The sequence below is a fragment of the Gavialis gangeticus genome, unplaced genomic scaffold (genome assembly GCF_001723915.1).
Source record: "Gavialis gangeticus isolate Ggan-Ray unplaced genomic scaffold, GavGan_comp1, whole genome shotgun sequence".
NCBI classification, from domain to species: Eukaryota; Metazoa; Chordata; order Crocodylia; family Gavialidae; genus Gavialis; species Gavialis gangeticus.
Window position 1 is genome coordinate 25261778 of NW_017728996.1, and position 19720 is coordinate 25281497.

General features: G+C 43.1%; 1 protein-coding gene across 1 annotated transcript in view; it reads left to right on the forward strand.

Annotated features, from left to right (window-relative positions):
• The window catches only part of FBN1 (fibrillin 1), a 234959-nt gene extending 217445 nt beyond the window's left edge, over positions 1 to 17514 (forward strand). The window contains exons 57-62 of the mRNA XM_019503825.1: positions 2992 to 3108; positions 4515 to 4643; positions 9119 to 9238; positions 12278 to 12509; positions 13561 to 13738; positions 16234 to 17514. Coding sequence (XP_019359370.1) covers positions 2992 to 3108; positions 4515 to 4643; positions 9119 to 9238; positions 12278 to 12509; positions 13561 to 13738; positions 16234 to 16623 — 1166 coding nt within the window. The 3' untranslated portion in view covers positions 16624 to 17514. The remainder of the gene's footprint in view (positions 1 to 2991; positions 3109 to 4514; positions 4644 to 9118; positions 9239 to 12277; positions 12510 to 13560; positions 13739 to 16233) is intronic.
• Positions 17515 to 19720: the final 2206 nt, after the last annotated feature.

Genomic DNA, 19720 nt, shown 5'->3' on the forward strand with positions numbered 1-19720 from the left:
TTCATTTCCAAAATCAAAAGTGAATTCACTTGCAAATCAGTTCAATCTTCACAGGTTACAGTAACCTGCAAAGATTGAATCAATTCAGGCTTGGGCTTTTTCAGTGTCTGTACTTAGCTGATACTCATCCAAAGTCTCACGTAACACATGGGTCTACTTGAGAGGGAAACTAGAATCCATCCCAAGATCAGAGGCTTTATTTAAAATGCTTTTGCACAATAAAATAATACAGACAGTTCCACAGGATGTTGCATCAGTTGTAATATTTGCAAAATGCCAATTTTTCCATTGTTAGAGCCCCATTTGCATATATTTGTACAAGTGTATGTAAGAACATATGCAAATCTGCCCCTATTCTTTGTACATTTATCACAAATAGGCCTTCAAATTAGTTGCTGCATATGCAAAGAAGTATTGATGTACACAACTACATTCCAGATAAACCTGCAGTTACCATGTGTGCATCTGTAAATACCTATTGCAGAGGGACCTCTGTGCATCTGGTGCTTTGCCTCTCTGTATCCAGAAAACTGGCTGTTTAGGACAGATGCTTTATAGCAACAACAACAAAAAGCATATAGCAATAAGGCTTGCAACAAAAGAACAAAATGACAGTTTCAGATCATAGTGGAAATAAATCTTTTAAAATGAAATTTGAACTTGATTTGCAGGTAGTGGAGGGAGGAGCAGATGCTGTAGTGAAAAGGAGAGAGAGAATATCCTAGAAATAGATGGGAGCCAGTCCAGGAAGAGTTTTAAACCAAATGACTATTTGGAGTTGTTCATGCCTAGAACACCAGTTAGGCTGAGAAATGATAGAGAGAGGTTTATTGGTACTTTCTCTCAGTACTTGTAGGAAGATAGGCAGCAGCATGCAGTGTGTAGAACTTGATTAGTAATTATTTATGGGAGCTGGGACAAGCCGTAGTGCCCACCAGAAGTAATGAAGGCGTAGGTGTCTCTATCATAGTGCTTAGGGTCGGAAGGGACCTAAACAGATCATCAGGTCCAACCCCCTGCCCCAGGCAGGAATGGGCGCCATGGTCATATCACCCCAGCCAAATATCTGTCCAGTCTCCTCTTGAAGATCCCCACGGTATGGGAGAGCACCACCTCACTTGGGAGCCCATTCCAGAGCCTGGCAGCCCTAACTGCAAAGTAATGTCTCCTGATGTCCAGCCTGAACCTTCTCTCTTACAATTTGTGGCCGTTATTCCTAGTAACCCTGAGTGGTGCCCGGGGGGAACAGAGCCTCCCCCAGTTCCTGCTGGTCCCTCCGGTGAGTTTGTAAACTGCCACCAGATCCCCTCTCAGCCTTCTCTTGTGGAGGCTGAATAGGTTCAGGCCCTTTATCCTCTCTTTGTAGGGCCTGCCCTGCTGCCCCTTGACCACACGAGTGGCCCTCCTCTGGATCCTCTCAGTGCAGCCACATCCCTCTTGGAGTGCGGCGCCCAGAACTGGACGCAGTACTGCAACTGTGGCCTGACCAGTGCTGCACAGAGGGGAAGGATCATCTCCCTGGACCTGCTTGTGATGTATCTGTAGAAGCACAACAAGGTGCGGTTAGCCTTGCTGACCGCTTCCTCGCATTGGCGGCTCATGTTCATCCTGGAGTCAACAGTGACTCCAAGATCCCTTTCTGCCACTGTGTTGACAAGAAGGGTGTTCCCCAGCACATAGGTGTGTTGCTGGTTCCTTCTCCCTAGATGCAGCACCTTGCACTTGTCTGCGTTGAATTCCATCCTATTCCCATCCGCCCACCTCTGTAACCCGTCTAGATCTAGCTGGATTCTCTCCCTCCCCTCCAGCGTGCCCACCTCGCCCCACAACTTGGTGTCGTCAGCGAATTTGGACAGCGTGCTTTCCACACCCACCTCCAGATCACTGATAAAGATGTTGAACAGTACAGGCCCCAGAACCAAGCCCTGGGGGACTCCACTGTCCACACCCCTCCAGGTCAAAAACGACCCCTCCACCACCACTCTCTGGGTCCAACCGTCTAGTCAATTTGCCACCCATCTGACTGTGTAGGCATCAATGCCACAGTCACCAAGTTTTTTTAAGAGAATGTGGTGGGAAACCATGTCAAAGACCTTCTTAAAGTCCAGGAAGACGACATCAATGCTGACACCCTCATCCAGGGACTTTGTGACCTGATCATAAAAAGAAACCAGGTTAGTCAGGCAGGACCTGCCCTCAATGAACCCATGTTGGTTGCCCCTGAGCATTACCTCCCCTGCTGGGCCCTTGCAGATGTGCTCCTTGATAATTTTCTCAAAGGTCTTCCCAGAGACCGAGGTAAGACTGACCGGCCTATAATTGCCGGGGTCCTCTTTTCTCCCCTTCTAGTAAATGGGGACTACATTGGCCCTTTTCCAATCCTCTAGTACCTGGCCAGTGCTCCACAAGCACTCGTAGAGCTGTGCCAGGGGCCCTGCTATGATCTCTGACAATTTCCTCGGCACCCTCGGGTGAAGAGCATCTGGACCTACTGTTTTAAACATGCCCAGCCTCTCCAAAAGTTCCTTATATTGGGAGAGAGGGACTCAAAGCAGTTGTAGGTATGAGCAGTATTATTCTATCTTCATTGAAAAAGCAGCTTTGCAGGCAGAAGAGATAGAAAAGAAAGGTAAGTTCAGGATCAAAGAGTAGATGGGAGATCAGACTCAAGGAGGGAGAGGGAGCTGTGTGTGAGGACTCTCCTCTTATGTCCTTCTAAGTCTTGTATCCCACCAACTGAAGTTGGACACAGGGTGCCATCTCAGCTCAGAGATTCCTTTTCCCTCTTTGGATTCCTTAGCAATGTAGCACTTTGTATCCTGAAGCACAGAGCCAGGCCTGTGCAATATACTTCCAGATTTTACTCCTCTACAAAGAATTTGTAAATTGGGTCATTAGCTTACAACTGCTTCTCTCAGTGTTTTTATTGAAAAGTAAGTGCCTTGATAAGGACTCCAGATGGAAAGAACATTGTTTTTTTCTTTCTTTCAGATCTCGATGAATGTGCAACAAAACAGCACAACTGCCAGTTCCTTTGTGTCAACACCATTGGGGGCTTCACTTGCAAATGTCCTCCTGGCTTCACTCAGCATCATACAGCATGTATTGGTAAGCGGTGCTGGAGGTGGCTTCTCACAAAATACAAGTCTGTGTTGGGCACTCTTATTCTGTCTCATTCTGGTCATGGTTGTAACACGTGGATTAATTCAATTTCCAAGTACAGTCAGTTGAAACAATGGGCTGTGGTCTTATCCCACTTGCCTCAGAGCAGCCATAAAAATGGAATTTGATCCACTAAGTTTCCCTTTGCTGTGCCAGGCTGTTTAAATGATTGCTGCAGAGGAAACATGGTATTTGTACCTAGAGCCACCTTTTATAAAACAAACTTTAGTTTTGTGCCTGAAGTCAGTTAGTGGACTAGATGAGTGTGTCAATGCCACTATGACTATGTGTATACCTGGTAGCTTTTTATGGCATCCATTCATCAGCGATTGATTGTGGATATTGCAGCTATTCTACTGATTTGTGGCTGCAAAGATCGTTGTTAGACTTGCAGGTCCAGCCACAGCGGTCACAGGTGTACATGGTGTTAGGGACTACTATACTGATGGGCTGTTTCCTTCAGTCACATTTCTGTTGTAATTCGAGTGACCATTTCTTGTCATGATGTTGGACTCTATGATTGAGAAAGGAGTGCCACTTTGTCCTATCTCCTGCTAAGGTCTCCCAAAGGTTTGGGTCAATTCCAAAAGCCTTCATATCCTGCTTGCAGATATCTTTGAAGTGCAATTTTGAGTGCCTGGTAGACAGAGACCTAGGAATTCAGGAGATCTCCATTGGATAAATAGTCTATGAGTAGTGGGGACAGGTAGTACAAAGAGATCTTCTTTCCTGCTCTCCCTTGTTTCCCTGCAAATAAGTGAGTCAGCTCCCTAAGTGCAGTGGCTGTGCAGTGAGAGCACAGAGCTCTGCTTCATGCCCCAGCCCTCTCCAGTAAGCCATTTCAGTTTTGTGGCTGAAGACACAAAATGAGAGGCCATATTGAGGCGCTTTAAAAAAGCAGGCCATAAATATTTAGATATGAATGACGAGGACTGTGTGCCCATGCCTATTAGGTCTGTTTAAATGCCAGATAGAATCACTTGCTGCAAAAAGCCCTACTGTTTGTCAGCTCTGCATGCTGAATCTTAACTCTGGTATTCTGTGTTCCTTTGGCACCAGGCTGAATTCTGTGCGCGCTGGAATACAATATCAGATTCAAAATCCATTATGCAGTTTTGAGAACAGTTTCCATAGAACTGTGTCTGTCTGCCACTTGCGTTTTCGAGCAGGAAAGAAGGTGCTTCTGCCTTTTTTGTTCCTTTGTTGCCAGGCCCAAGCTGGAATGGGGGGTAAAATTATCAAATCAGTGATGTTTCTTTCTGGATGCAAGTCATCATTTTTTAATGATCACCTTCAAGATGAGCAATTGCTTTGCAAAACCACACTGTGCTTTTAATATTTGTTTCTTTTAGACAATAATGAATGTGCCACTGAAGTCAATCTGTGTGGGACTAAAGGCATTTGCCAGAACACACCTGGGAGCTTTGTCTGTGAATGTCAGCGGGGCTTCTCACTTGATCAAACTGGACTCAGCTGTGAAGGTAGGCACAGTACATAACACTGCCAGTCAGACCACCTTGCCAGAACACACCTGGACATCTGGCTTCATCCTGGGCTGTCTCAGAGTCTGGCCTCATCCTGATCAACAAACTCAGCAGGACACTGCCATATCAAGCCCAGAATATCACATCTCACCCATTAATCCCTGCGCCAGAATGCTTCAAACCCCAGGTGTTAGGCAATGTAGCTGCTGCAGAGCAGCATTCAGCGCAAGCCAACAAGCACATCCGAGCCAAAGACCCTGAGCATGGCTCTGAGGGTATATTCACTACTCTAAGGTACCAATTTGTTTATTTTCTGAGATTTCCCTCTACTTATCCCCCAGGGCCTAAGGAGATGGTGATCATCCCTGGGTGTGTAACAGGGCCACACAGACAGCTTCTGAATAACTGTTACCAGTTTATTGAGCCTGAGCTGTTTGTTCTAAAAGTTGTCATTTATGGCAGTCTGCCCTTGAGGCTGGAGATCTTGTGCTTCCAGGGTTTGTAGTTTTGGGACATGCTCAACAAACAGACTGTCCCAGGGCCAGAGACATGGTCCTGGAAAATCTGGGTCCCTCTGTAGTGGCAATCTGCCTGGTAGGTCTGCCCTGGAGTTAAGACCCCAGGATTTCAGGGTCTGGAGCTCTGGCAGAGCCACACCACTGGCTTCAGAGACTCTGTTAGGGAGAAGGGGCTCGGGGAGAGCTAAAACCGTCAGGGTCGGAACGTAATGAGGACTCAACTCTGCAACAGGGCTTCTGGAAACCCTGAGATATCCCAAGTTTGAGCCAGCACTGCTTGGCTCCCAAGTTCTGTGGCTGTGGAGCAGTCCACACTGTGGAGTTGTCCCAGAGACAAAGATCTTGAAAGCCCCCCATAGCTGCTCAGTGCAACTGACATTCTTGGATGTGCCAGGAATTAATCTGGCTGATTAAGCCCGCTCATATAAATGTGCAAAATAATCATACATTGGATGTAAATAGGCTGGGGTTGAAATTGTCTCTGGTACAAAGTTCAAGCTCCTGTTGTAGTAAGTAGGAACTCAACCTGCTGAATCTGAAGAAGGAATTTGCAGCCATGAGTCGGCTCAGAGCGGGTGTCAGCACACACGTGCAAAAACATTGTCTTCAACCGGCTTAAAATTTGGCCCCATCTGTCTAGTTTAGGAGGAGGAGGATTAAGTAGTAGAAGAGCACTGAATGAAGCAGGGACCACTTTAAGTAAACAGTTCTATTCTTCCAGATGTGAAGAAGAGTTGTCAGTGTCTGACTAAAAGGTTCAGAGAATTTCTGAAGAATGAGCCTGACACATACAATTTGTCACTTTTAATGTAATAAGAGTTCTTTATATTATGAAAATGTTGTTGGATTTTGTGATGGATATTCTTTTCATTTATAACTGAGCATTTGTTTAGGTCTGGCTGTCTGGCAGTATCCACATTCTGTCATGAGCTCTACTTTTAACTAATACCACAACATATATTTTACACTACTTAAATTATGAGCAAAATATTGTACAGGCTGCTGTTTCTAGTGTATGTCTGGAAATTCTGGTGTTTTCTTCCGGTATTTGTCCAGTGTTTATAAAGAATTTTTAAACAGATGATTTCATTTTCTGTAATAAAGTAATTCCTAAGAGAATGATAAGAAAACTTGCAGAAGCAGCAGCTGACATTTAATGTAGGCATTTTCTGGTGTTCTTGGTTGTACAGTTTTACACTTCTACCACCATGGCAGTATCTGAACCTGTGTCTTTGCCTATTTCTCACAAATGCCCCTAAATTACAATGATTTTGGAAGACATTAAGATTAACGATACTGAGAAGAAATACATTCAAACCACAGAATTACATGTTTTTTTTAAAAATATGGCATTACCATATTTACTTGAGTATAAGATGAGGTTTTTTCCCATCGGCATTTTTCGCACGTCTTATATTGGCATACCAACAAACTCACCCATTAAATAAATTGGCTATCATTTAAACTGCTGTTAGAAACTGCATATGCTCAGTCATGAAAAAAGTTATGAAGTAGGGGAAAATCATGAAAGCAGTCCTCCATTGCCCTTAGAAAAAAAAAAGACAGTTGCTCCCCCACAAATAAACTCAAGTATCAGGCCTGGAGGTATTGCACTACCAGGCCTGCACTCAGAGAGGCAAGAGTAAGCTCCAACACCCTCCCCTGTTGTCAGAAATACTCATGGAAATCGTGTGTGTGTGTGTGTGTGTGTCCCACCCCTGACACCTGCCCTTCCGTGTTAAAAATTTGATCCACAAGGACAGGCCAGTGCAACCCATCTGAATAAGAAATAGAGCTCTTTGTGTTCAGTCCCTCTCAGTGCCAACTGTTTTTCAGGTTATGGTGAGCCACTACATCAAATACATGTCAACTTCCTCTTCATTCCCACAGTCAAGTAGTGCCTTTCTTTCCCATGTCCCATGTCCATGATTTCTGTTTCTTCATGAGCCCTAAATGTCTGGCAAACATTACCTAACTTTTTTGTAGCTGAGGGGCTCTGTCACCCTCTCCCTCAGCCTGCCACATGTGATTAGAGTGGCCCTGCTCTATGGGGTGGAGATGGGGTGGTCCTGTCAAACCAACCTGGTGGCTTTCTACAACCAGGTCAAAATCCTTGGACGCAGGTGTCGCGGTGGACGTAGTCTTTCTGGACTTTAGGAAGGCCTTCGACACTGTCTCTCACCCCATTCTCATTAAGAAATTAGGCAACTGTGGCGTCTGCCTACACAGTCAGATGGGTCGCAAATTGGCTGGAGGGCTGCACCCAGAGAGTGGTTGGTGGACGGGTCTTTTTTGACCTGGAGGGATGTGGGCAGTGGGGTCCCCCAGGGCTCAGTCCTCCCCCCCGCACTGTTCAACATCTTCATCAGCAACTTGGACGAGTGTGTGAAAAGCACCTTGTTCAAATTCATGCGTGACACTAAGATGTGGGGAGAAGTGGGCATGCTGGAGGAGAGGGACAGGCTGCAACTAGATCTAGACAGGTTACAGGGGTGGACGGATGAGATTCAACACTGACAGGTGCAAGGTGATGCACCTGGGGAGGAAGAACCAACAGCATACCTACAGGCTGGGGAACTCCCTTTTCGTCAGCACAGAGGCAGAAAAGGATCTTGGTGTCATTACTGATTCCGAAATGAACATGGGCCGGCAGTGTGGGGACGTGGTCAGGAAAGCCAACCGCACCTTGTCATGTATCCACAGATGCATCACGAGCAGTTCCAAGGAGGTGATCCTCTCCCTCTATGCAGCACTGGTCAGGCTGCAGCTGCAGTAGTGCATCCAGTTCTGGGTGCTGCACTTCAGGAGGGATGTGGACAGCATCAAGAGGGTCCACTCGCATGGTCATGGAGCAGCAGGGCAGGTCCTATGAGGAGAGGCTAGATGACTTGAACCTGTTCAGCCTCCACAAGAGAAGGCTGAGAGGGGATCTGGTGGCCATCTACAAACTGGCCAAGGGGGACCAGCAGGCATTGGGGGAGTCCCTGTTCCCCCAAGCACTACTGGGACTAATGAGGAATAACAGCCATAAGTTGACCAAGAGTAGGTTCAGGCTAGACATCAGGAGGCGCTATTTCACAGTCAGGGTGGCTAGGATCTGAAACCAACTTCCAAAAGAAGTGGTGCTCGCTCTTACCCTGGGGGTCTTCAAAAGGAGGCTTAATAATCAGCTAGCCGGGGTCGTTTGACCCCAGCAATCTTTCCTGCCCATGGCAGGGGGTCAGACTTGATGATCTGCTCAGGTCCCTTCTGACCCTACCTACTATGAAACTATGATGGACTAGGTAGCACCGTGCCTTATCTGCATATAAGTTTTTGGAGGGTCCCATGACACGTGACAAGAACATCTGGTACCAGGCACGAATGGGGGGTGCTAATTAGCATGTGGATCCTTTCTGGAGGGGATCTGCACTACATGCACATACTGAGCAATGCTGGACTGTGGAGCCACCATGGCTTGAAATGCTGTTGACTCTGCTGGGGCCCAGCCCAATGAACTGTATGATAAGTTGTGAGCCTTTTGGCTGTGAAGTAATATCATGTACCGTTTGTTTGTCTGCAGTGTCTGCTCCTTTCTGTCCCTTTTCCCCCCTTACTGTCACAGGCACCTCACTTCCACATTATTTTTGGGGAGGGAATAGTCTGGGCAAGGTCTGACAGTAAGGTTGAGGGGAGGGGGGGAGAAGTTGGGGGGCAGAGGACGAGGGCTCCCCCATGCCCAGCCACTATTTTCCATGCTGTCGCAGTGGGAGGAGGATGAATTCAAGACAGCAGTCTGATAATTCTGTTCTACACTTGGAAAATTGTAACAAATTTATAAATTTTCCATATACAGAATCTAATTATTGGGGAGTTGTCTTATATTCTAGGTCATCTTGCATTTGAGTAAATACAGTAATACCTGTACTGTGGAGAAATAATTATTCCAGCTTATACTGTGCATCATCCTTTTAGATATTGATGAATGTGATGGAAACCATCGGTGTCAACATGGTTGCCAAAATATAATCGGAGGATACAGGTGCAGCTGTCCACAAGGATATCTCCAGCATTACCAGTGGAACCAATGCGTTGGCAAGTCACTTTTCTCTTTTAGCAAAATCAAATGCATCATAACTTTGTGATCAACAAGATCATTTTCTTTTGATTGTTATATTTTAAAATGGTAATCCAGTCATTTCACTGAAGTTTCTTTTAAAAAATGTCCATCTGAGGACAAATTTAATGTGAACCTGTGCATTTGAGATGCTGAATGCACTGAACTCCTGTTGGGTTTACAAGCCAGACTTAAATTCAGCAAATCATTTAGCATGTGGTGAACTTTGAGCATGTTAGCAGTCCCATTGCCTTCAAAAATTAATTAATTAATTAATTAAAAGCACATGCTCTGAAGTATTTCATTTAAGCACTGCATCAAGCCTTATTCAGTTATCTCACAGACAGAACTCTCAATTGTGAGCTGATGATACATACATACTACCTAACAGAATCAAAGCCCATGTTTAGGTATAAGTGCAAAATTAAATGTCTAGCGTAAGACTGTGCAAGCATCCGAAATCCAGTAGGAGCCTACTTCTGTAATTCAGCCATAGTCCTATGACCAAACAAATGGTTTGTCAGAATTCATCAAGATGAATGGCATCTGCCCAAATACAGCTTGCAGGGGTGATAACTGCAAAAAGCACTTGCTTGATGCTGATTCAAATGATATATAACAAATATTGTTGGTTCGTGGTTGAGTTGAGAAATAAATAGCTGTGCAAATTAAAACAAAACACAAATGTGGCTCCTCATCTAAATTTGGTTCTGTCCCAAATCTCTATGACCCACATCAATGGAGAATACTACCGGTCATATGGCTTCAGCCAACAGGACTAGGCTCTCTACATAACAGAAGACATGGGAAAAATCCCTGTACTGTGCTACAACTATGCACCGTGAGGGTGTTGTATTCAGATAGCATTGACATTAATAATTTTTTCCACTAGTGAAAACTGTATATATTTCTAGTCTATTTGGGACCCACATAAGCTTCAGTGTTGCAAGGATAGATAAAAAGATGCATATGATGGCTCTGCTTTGAGAACCAGAGGTCTCAGAGCTCTGTTTGGCTTGTTTACTATTTAAGAACAGAAAAATGCCTGTGCTTGTTTCACAGTTTCATAGTTTCTAGGGTTGGAAGGGACCTGAGCAGATCATCAAGTCTGACCCCCTGCCATGGGCAGGAAAGAGTACTGGGGTCAAATGACCCCAGCAAGGTGATTGTCCAGCCTTGTCTTAAAGACCCCCAGGGTAGGAGCCAGCACCACTTTGCTTGGAAGTTGGTTCCAGATTCTAGCCACCCTGACAATGAAGTAGCACCTCCTGATGTCTAATCTGAATTTACCCTCTGCCAGCTTGTGACCGTTATTTCTCGTCACTCCTGGCAATGCTCGGGGGAACAGGGACTCCCCCAGTGCCTGCTGGTTCCCTCTGACTAGTTTGTAACAGGCCACTAGATCCCCCTTCAGCCTTCTCTTGTGGAGGCTGAACAGGTTCAGGTCCTGTAGCCTCTCCTCGTAGGGACTGCCCTGCTGCCCCCTGATCATGCGAGTGGCCCTCCTCTGGACCCTCTTCATGTTGTCCACATCCCACCTGAAGTGTGGCGCCCAGAACTGGACGCAGTACTCCAGCTGTGGCCTGACCAGTGCCGCATAGAGGGGGAGGATCACCTCCTTGGACCTGCTTGAGATGCATCTGTGAATGCATCCCTGTTATTACGAGGCTTCTTTAGGGAGGGCCTTGCTTGTAATTTTGCTTACCAAACTTTTGACATGTAACACAGTTCTTGGTGGGGAATCTGGATATTTACGCTCTAATGCGCAGTTCATTTATGCTCTAGTGCTCAGTTCACTTCACATACAGGACAAGTTGAAGGTAACTAGAAAGCCATTTCCATTTGGAAAGGTTTAATTAAAGTAGAAGTGATTTGATTTAAATTAATTTTAATTCAACTTTTTAAAGCTTTAAATAATAAGCTGTAATTTCAGCTCTCCTGGTGCTATCTAATTGGGAAATAGTATGGAATTTGAAGATTGAACCTCTCCGTTTATTTTTTTCTGCTCTGCAAAAATTCCTTTCTTACAGTAGAAGAGCACGTTTGCCTAGAATGAGTCCATTTGATGACACCTTAATTTTCTAGCTAAAATGAATCATGTGCTACCAGTATTTCTTATAAATGAATGAACTGCAGTAAGTCAGGATGATTCTAACTGGTGCTCTCCATAGTGTGTATATATATATGCCAGTTATCTGTAGTATTTACCATACATGCTGAAGATGCATATCTGGGCCTCCTGGGAAATACCACAGGGGAGGAATTGTGTGATAGATTTTTCCAAAGCCTTTCCCTTAATGTTGGCAGTCTTGTTTCTGAAAACAGTTTGCATCTTTTTGACCTTATGTAATGTAGTGTTCAGGGACTTTCTGAGGTTGTTGCAGCACAAATGTAGATAATCACTAAAGAATGCTTTGGTTCCTCCCATGCCTTGTGCAACATGTGACTGCATCTCCAGCCCAGGCAGTTGTGTTGTAAACCATATCATAAATTATATTGCAAGAAGTTAAAGGGATTGCTTTGAAAATATAGAGCAAATTGTTTGAAGTTGAAAAAAGGCTACAAAAAGTCTTTCAAAATAGGTACTAAAACCAACCCTATTAGATCTGATCTTTGCATTCAATTCAAACTAATTTCTTTCAAATAGTATAGTATTCATATTATAACATTTCAAAGCATACTTACGAATAGGGGGACCACAAATTAACCTCCCAATCTGAGACAGCCATACCACTGAACTGTGGAGTGGTGCTGATCCAAATTTACATTGATTTTCAATATTCCCAGATGCTGGCAAAAGGTATTTTTATTGTTCCTCTTTTCATTAAAATTCCATTACCTATCTATATCTCATACTTGAAGAGAAAAAAGAAAGATTTAGCTCTTGGAAAAAGTGTTGTCAATTATTCCTTCATTCCTGTCTGAAGTTAGTCCTTTCTGAAATTGCAAAATAGGGATAAGTTAAATAAGATTTAAGAATAAAAGCTCATTTCTAATATGCTTTGCTTCCCTTCCAGATGAAAATGAATGCCTCTCTGCACACATCTGTGGAGGAGCATCTTGTCACAATACTTTGGGAAGCTATAAATGTATGTGTCCTGCCGGATTTCACTATGAACAATTTAGTGGAGGTTGCCAAGATATCAATGAATGCGGTTCTGCACAAGCCCCATGCAGTTATGGGTGTTCAAATACTGAAGGTGGCTATGTCTGTGGATGTCCACCTGGTTACTTCAGAATAGGACAAGGGTAAGGGCTTCTCATATTTAAGCTAATCGTCATTACAGGGCCAAAGTATGTTCCCTTCCCTGTTGGTGTGGAGCTGCAGCACCGCAGGAGGCAGCAGAGACGATGGAGAATGGGGTTGGACTGAGGAAGGTGTGCAAGCATTTCAGTCCCTCCTGTGCTTGAAGCTGAACTTTTCTGAGCAAATAAGGCAGGGGCAGGGGACAGAGATGAAGGTGGTGTTGGAGCTGCATGCGTTGTCCAGTCATTGCCAAAGAAGTCAGTCCACTAGATGCAGTAGTCCATAGTGCGCCACTTCTACTTCCCTCCGACTGCAGGGAACCCTGGCCCATGTCTTGGCTAAGTTGCCTACTTGGGATATTCCACCCTTCGCTATGGCTCTAAAGATAAGCAGTGTTTCTCAAAATCTGTCAAAATGAAATTTCTTTATAGGATGTGAGCCAAGATTTCTAGCTGAATGGCACTAAGTGCTCAAGGAATCATTTTCTGTATATGTTTGTTTCATAATGAAAATCAGAGAATAATCCTTCTGAAAATCTAACTGCCAACTAGACAATACAAATCTGGTCCCACAATCATTGGGGACCATTATCTTCACAGGAATTTTAGGAACAGACATTTGGAGGAAAAGGACAAAGACTGTGGCCAACATTTTCAGTGCCCAACTTGAGACCTTGTAAAGGGGTCACATTTTGAGAAACAAAAAACTCAGTACTTTGAAATGGATTCAGAGCCACTTGCTACTTATGAAATTTTAAGTGTGTGTTTTTAAATACTTAAATATTTTCAAGCCTCTGTTAAGCAGAGCCTTCCTGAGCTATGTGCTGAGCCAAAGCAGTGGCATCATTAGGACTGAATAGAGAAATTGGCCTCTTGGCTTTAGTAAGAGGTTTGCGTAGGAAAAGAATGCTAAATTCCTTCATTATTATTGTTTGTATTTAAGTAACAAAACTCTTCACATTTTCTGGTACAGGGTTAGGATTGGGGTGGGGGGAATGGGTCGCATGAGCTGAATAACTTAAGTGGAACTGATTTGTCCTTTTTCATTTACCAGACACTGTGTTTCTGGGATGGGACTTGGTAAAGGTCAGGCTCAGGAATTGCCAGTCAGTGGTGAAGTAGATGACAACTCTTTGTCTCCAGAAGCTTGCTATGAATGTAAAATCAATGGCTACCACAAGAGAGGGAGGAAGCGCAGAAGCACTAATGAAAGCATTGCAGATGAAGCAGAGGTAACTGACCTTCTTGGGAAAAGAGTTGGGGGTTTTTTCTGAGAGCCAGCTGGAGAGTTTGTGTACAAAGAAAGAATCCAAAGGGAAAAAATTCAGGCTGTAGGCAGGCATGTCACCTCTGTGTGACCCAAAGAGCTGCTTTTGGGACCTCATGGGTGTTTGTGGAGGCTTTCTGAAGCTATTAGGTCTCATCAAGGAGGGGTCATCTTTGGAGGATTCTGACACGCTTACTCATTTCCTATTTGCATCGAACACTCAAGCTAACCACCCACCCAACTACCCAAAAAGCAGTGTGCTCAAGAGCAGAGATGGCTCTTGATGTTGGAGGACAGCATGAGTGTAAAATACTCGCGTGACCTGCTCTCAAAATCAGGACACTTCGTTCTGGGAGTGGGTGGGTCCCCTACTGAATAGGACTGTGTTGAGCATGCAGGGATGGGACCCTCTCCAACATAAACACTGAGTTCCAGAGGCTGAATGCTGAATCTGGAAGGACTCCAGTGCATCCGATTGCTGCAGCCTTTAATGAGATATATGGACACGCTTACAGTCACCCAGGCCTCTTGCTGTGAGCCAGAGGCCATCCAAGAAGTCCTGCACATGGTATTTATCCCATGGCCCAGATAGCAGAGGGGACTAAACTCAGGAAGTACACGGTAGGAAGCAGAAAGCAGAGCAGCAAATCAGCAAGGCTCGGAGCAGAAAACAGAAGAGTACATTGGGCAGGGGATCTGAGTGGCACTTGGGGAGGGTGCGGGGCTAATTTGTGGCACACTTGACAAAAAGGTTGTCCCCCACTATTTTAGTCTGACCAGTGTAAGCAATAAAACTCCCTTCAAGAATTATTTCACCCCATTAAGTTTATAGCTATGTTTTCAGAAATTTTAGTACATTTGAAATGGTGCCATATCATAGATTGCTTTTCCTTTCATTCCCTTCCACCTCATTCAATTGCCCTGACAGTTGTGGTCTGACACGCGGAGAGTTCTGCACTAACAAGCATAGTAGCTACAAGGGAACAGGCCACTGGTGTGAACCACAGGTATACAACAGAGCCTGCAGGATGCAAGTGGCTCACCAGATTAATCCCAGCCAGCTGCTGTAATTCTGCAATAGGCCACTGACCCATGGTTGTTCATGAGTATCTAAAACCAGGACGGACTGGAAAAGCAGCAAGTCAGAATGCTCTTTATGACCACAGATGGTGTCCTCACTCCACAGTATTGGAGGAATCTGTGCATGTGCCTGCATGGCAGTGCAGTGTTCCTCTGGCGGTGCAGTTCTCCCATCAACAGTTACCATCCATTGGAAGGGCACCTTGCAAGCAGTCCTCAGTGAAGCTTAAGTTGTCCACCCCTGGAAGTAAATTTTATAACCCAGAGAGCCCTCCAGGATTTCCCCAGATACCCCTGAAGCACATGCGAATTAAGTGCCCAGCAGTTTACAGCTTGCACGTGTTACCATGTATGCAAATCTAATCTTTCCATGTGCTAATGCAGGGTTCCAGGGGGTACTTTTACACATGTAATATAATTCGCAATTGTACAGGCCAGCAGGCAGCTTTTTATGCAGGCATTTTATTGGCGCATAGAAATGCAGTGGGGAGTTTTGGGTCCCTTTCTGCAGGACCTTTGGAAATGGGTGCAAAGTCATGTGAGATCAGTGATTGAGCAAGGTGCAGCAAGTGTACTTGAAGCTGTGATCTGTGGAAAACAAACTGGGATGCCTCAGATATGATACCTCACTCCTAAAAGTCAGTGGCATGTTTGGGGGCAAAGAATTTAGCCTTTGTGAAGGAGGATTTGCAGTGACATAACCCTGGCAGCTGTGGCAAGGTTCCAAGCTCATAAGTTCAAGCTGGCCTTCTCTTATTTTCCCTGAGATTTGTTTCAAATAAATACACTGTTCCATATGGCTTAGCTCACATGCTAGAGGAGTTCAATTACCTTGACTTAAGAGGCAAGAACTGACACCATTTGCAGTCCTTTATATCCAGCTCCCTTAGGATGTAGCATAGCAGCACTAAGGAACCTGCTCCAACAGACAACCTGTTTGTGCTCCTCTCAGGTCACATTATCTCACACACTTCATTTTTCATTTCAGCCTGCTATTGCTATTGATGTCCAGGGAAGTGACAGAGGCATGCACGCTGTTGGGTATAGGGGGTGAAATGGGAATGAAAGGGTCTGGCTGTCTCTGAAAGGCACCAGGCCCATGTGCACATGCAAAAGCATTAAATACATGTCTCAGGCAGAGAATGCTTTCAGGTAACTGTGATTTGTGTTTTCTTTTGACCAATCCTCTCCCCGAAAATATGTGTGTAAATTTTGCCATTGGATCAAATGAGGCTTGCACAGGGCCTAAGGTGGGCAAGAAAACAGAATCTGTTTAATTTTCTTACTGGACAGCTTATTAGGTTGGGAAGAAATTCTCTGGAGAGCAGTTTAGAAAAGCCTATCACAGAGCACAGACTAATGTCATTTGTTCTCATGCAGGAGCAACAGGAGAGAGAACCAGTAATCAGCCTTGCCAGCTGGGATATTGAAAAAACAGCCATCTTTTCCTTCAACATCTCCAAGCTTAATAACAAAGATCGAATCCTGGAACTGCTTCCTGCTCTTACAACACTGACAAATCATAACCGATATTTAATTGACTCTGGAAATGAAGATGGGTTCTTTAAAATCAATAAAAAGGAAGGGATAAGCTATCTTCACTTTACAAAGAAGAAGCCAGTGCCTGGAACCTATTCATTACAAATCAGTAGTATTCCACTCTATAAAAAGAAGGAACTTAATCAGCTTGAAGACAAACATGACAAAGACTACCTCAGTGGTGAGCTGGGAGATAACCTAAAAATGAAAATTCAGATATTGCTTCATTAATTCATCAACCAAAGACCAAATAATTAAACCAAAGATAGATAGGTAGAACCGATGTTCCTCCCGATCAGATTCTCCATATCATAGGTACAGTCTTTCATGAGTACATTTGTATGAATGAGCACTATTATATTATAACAAAAGCAAGGTACAGGATGAATACCCTAGAACAGAACAACCACTTTCTCAGGCTTCTTATAAGTGTAGCTGAGCTACCTTGATATGTTGAATCTTGAAAACTGGGACTTTGATCATTGGAAGTTGGCCACTGATGCTGAGATACATCATCATTTCAGCAGGGGTACAAGAATGTGCTTTCAACCGATGGACTGCTCTATTTTTGTAATTCTTAAACTTTTGCTTCTCCAACTACAACTTACTAGGTCAGCCATTTATGATATCCATTTGGTGCTAGTAATTTTTCAATCTAGTTTTATAAATGCACTGTAATATTTACACAACTTAGAAGCCAAAATTGCCATTATTCAGTCTAAATACTTCAATCAACCAAAGTTAGCTCAGTAGTTTATCTCAGTTATGCCTATAATACAATACATGTAAATTAAGTGTGTGTATACTGTAATCATGCTATTTTTATCAATGAAGCATTTGTAAACTAGATTAATAATACCCTTAATGTGAGGGTTTGTAATGGTGCTTATAAAGACCAACTACTTGTTAACTGTATACACAAACCTGATGATAAAATTTCTGTGACTTAACAAAATGCACTGAGGTCAGTAGGGACCATTAAACATTCTCAAAAGTCAGATGACAATCAGTGCCCTCCTACACCATGACATTATGTAACACATGTCAAGAGTACCCATAATCATTCATATCAAGGGTTCAATGTCATAAATGTCACAATAAAGCCGTTTTTTTTTTAGTTTATTCTGTGGCTTTGTGTTCTTGCTAAAAGTACACTAAACTAGATGTTTGTGCTTCATGCATTTCTCTTAGGAAGTTAGTGTGGGATATACCACAGTTGTAGCCAGTTCATTATTGAATGTATGCATCTGCTATGCATTCATTGTTCTTGTAAGGGAAGACTGAAAAGAAAGAAGCATTTAACAATGCTAATCAGAAGTAGAGTTCTTTAAAATGATTATGTCGCTCCAAAAAAGGCAAGTTAGAACAGTTCCAATGTTCTGACCTAAATAATCCTGTCAATCAGTAATACTAATAGCCAAAGCATGCAAAATCGGATGTTAAATCATTGTTCGGAAAACATGTGTATTTCATTTCAAAAGTCCTTTTGCTGAAACCTCTTTGGCCTGCTTCAAGTGTTCCATACTTTCCCCCCAACTTCAGCTTTGATTGTCAGATAATCTGAGACTGATTATGAAGGGATATTCCAATATGAAAATCAACTGCAAATTGTAGCTGGGTTTATATGAAATGCATGATGCAAAGGTGCCAGTGTTTATATATAAAGTGTAATAGAGTATATTTTTATAGCATTAAAGAACACTCTATTTATATGCAATGCAATACAATGCTGAAGATGAGGAAAACAATCTATGGCACTAAAAGTGTGGATTGGAAAGCAGTATAGTTGATAATAATAATAATATACTGAGCCATAATAGCTTGTGGAAGGGAAATGTTCTCTAATAATTCACTCAGAATGATATTTCCTGTGATCAGATTTCCGATCATGGATTTTTTTTTCTGCATAACATACATAACAGTATAAAAAGGAGTTGGCACACAGGCTCACTTTGATATGTTTAATAGACCATGTCTGGATTTTATTTATCTCAGTGCCAAAATTTTTAACAGCAATTTTCCACGTGTTGCTATAATAGAGCAAAACATACTTCACAGCTTTATAATTGTTAGTTTTATTTCCCATTTCAACAAGTAATGAGAATTTTTTGATGCCATGTGTATCAGTTTGTATGGCAACTTTCTGTCCTGTACATAAACAGAGTGGAACTAAAATGAATGATTTCAGAGAGAGCTACCAGGGCACTGTCCAGTACAGTTGTTGGTTTAATATTTAAACGTTTATATAACATCTTATCATGCCAAAACATGGTTGATTGTTCTCCAGCCTTATTGTTGTCTGTGCAACTCTGGCAATCATCTTTGTCTGTGAAGCTGCAAAAGCCAGGAAAGGAATGTACAATGCTGTAATTTTGTAGGTAGCTCAAAAAATTATTTAAAAATATTTCTTTGCCATGAGGTAACAGAGGGAAGTGCGAGGTGTTTAGAAATTAGATGATTCTTTCTATCAAGTAAAGACAAATGTCATGCCATTCCAATTTTGTGTTAGGATGGCATGACAGCAGACCTGTAACTGTGTCAAAAATGCAAAGCCCGAATCTGCAAACAGATCTGCATATCTGGAACTGTTTTTCCTTCATAGACAGGCATGCATGTCTCTCTAAAATGCTGAACCCTTAACTGAAATGTACCTATCTGCCATCAGTTTAGAACTCTAAATTGCAATAATTATTAAGACGAGTTGAATTTCGTAATTATCCCTGGATTCCTGAACATCAAAAGGTAATTTTGCAGTAAGCTAGCATTTAAAGAGTGTTTCTGTGACCTACAAGAGTAGTTGAAGTAGGTAACTTACTGTGTTTGCCCTGATAATGGGATCCAAGGGACTCAAAGCTTTAGGTAGACTTGAAGTGGGGCTGCTGTAGATATGTATGGTTTTGTCAGTGAAAGTTGTTTTTCATGTTAGGTTTGGAGAAACAGTGATACTTTTTTTAGCTATTTGAAATAATTGTGTGGCTTCTTTCCAGCGCATTTGTAAATATAACATAGATGCATGCATAACTAGTAAATATAATTCCTTGTTAACATGCTGTTTAACAGAAATGTCTCATTCCTGTATATACCAATCTGTGTTCTTTGCTTGTGTCTTGTAACAGTATCTTGTAAGCTTGACAGCTGGTGTGTACTTTGGCAAGACTTGACTGTTTCCACAGTCTCCTTTTTAAGCTGACTTTCAAAGAACACAAAACTGTTTGTCTTGTTAAAACAGGTCCCAGACCAATTTCTAGGTTTATGCTGTCGTGGGGATTTCCTATCAAATCAGTATGTTACTACCAATGTTTCCAGGTTGTAATTAAAGTTCAGCTTT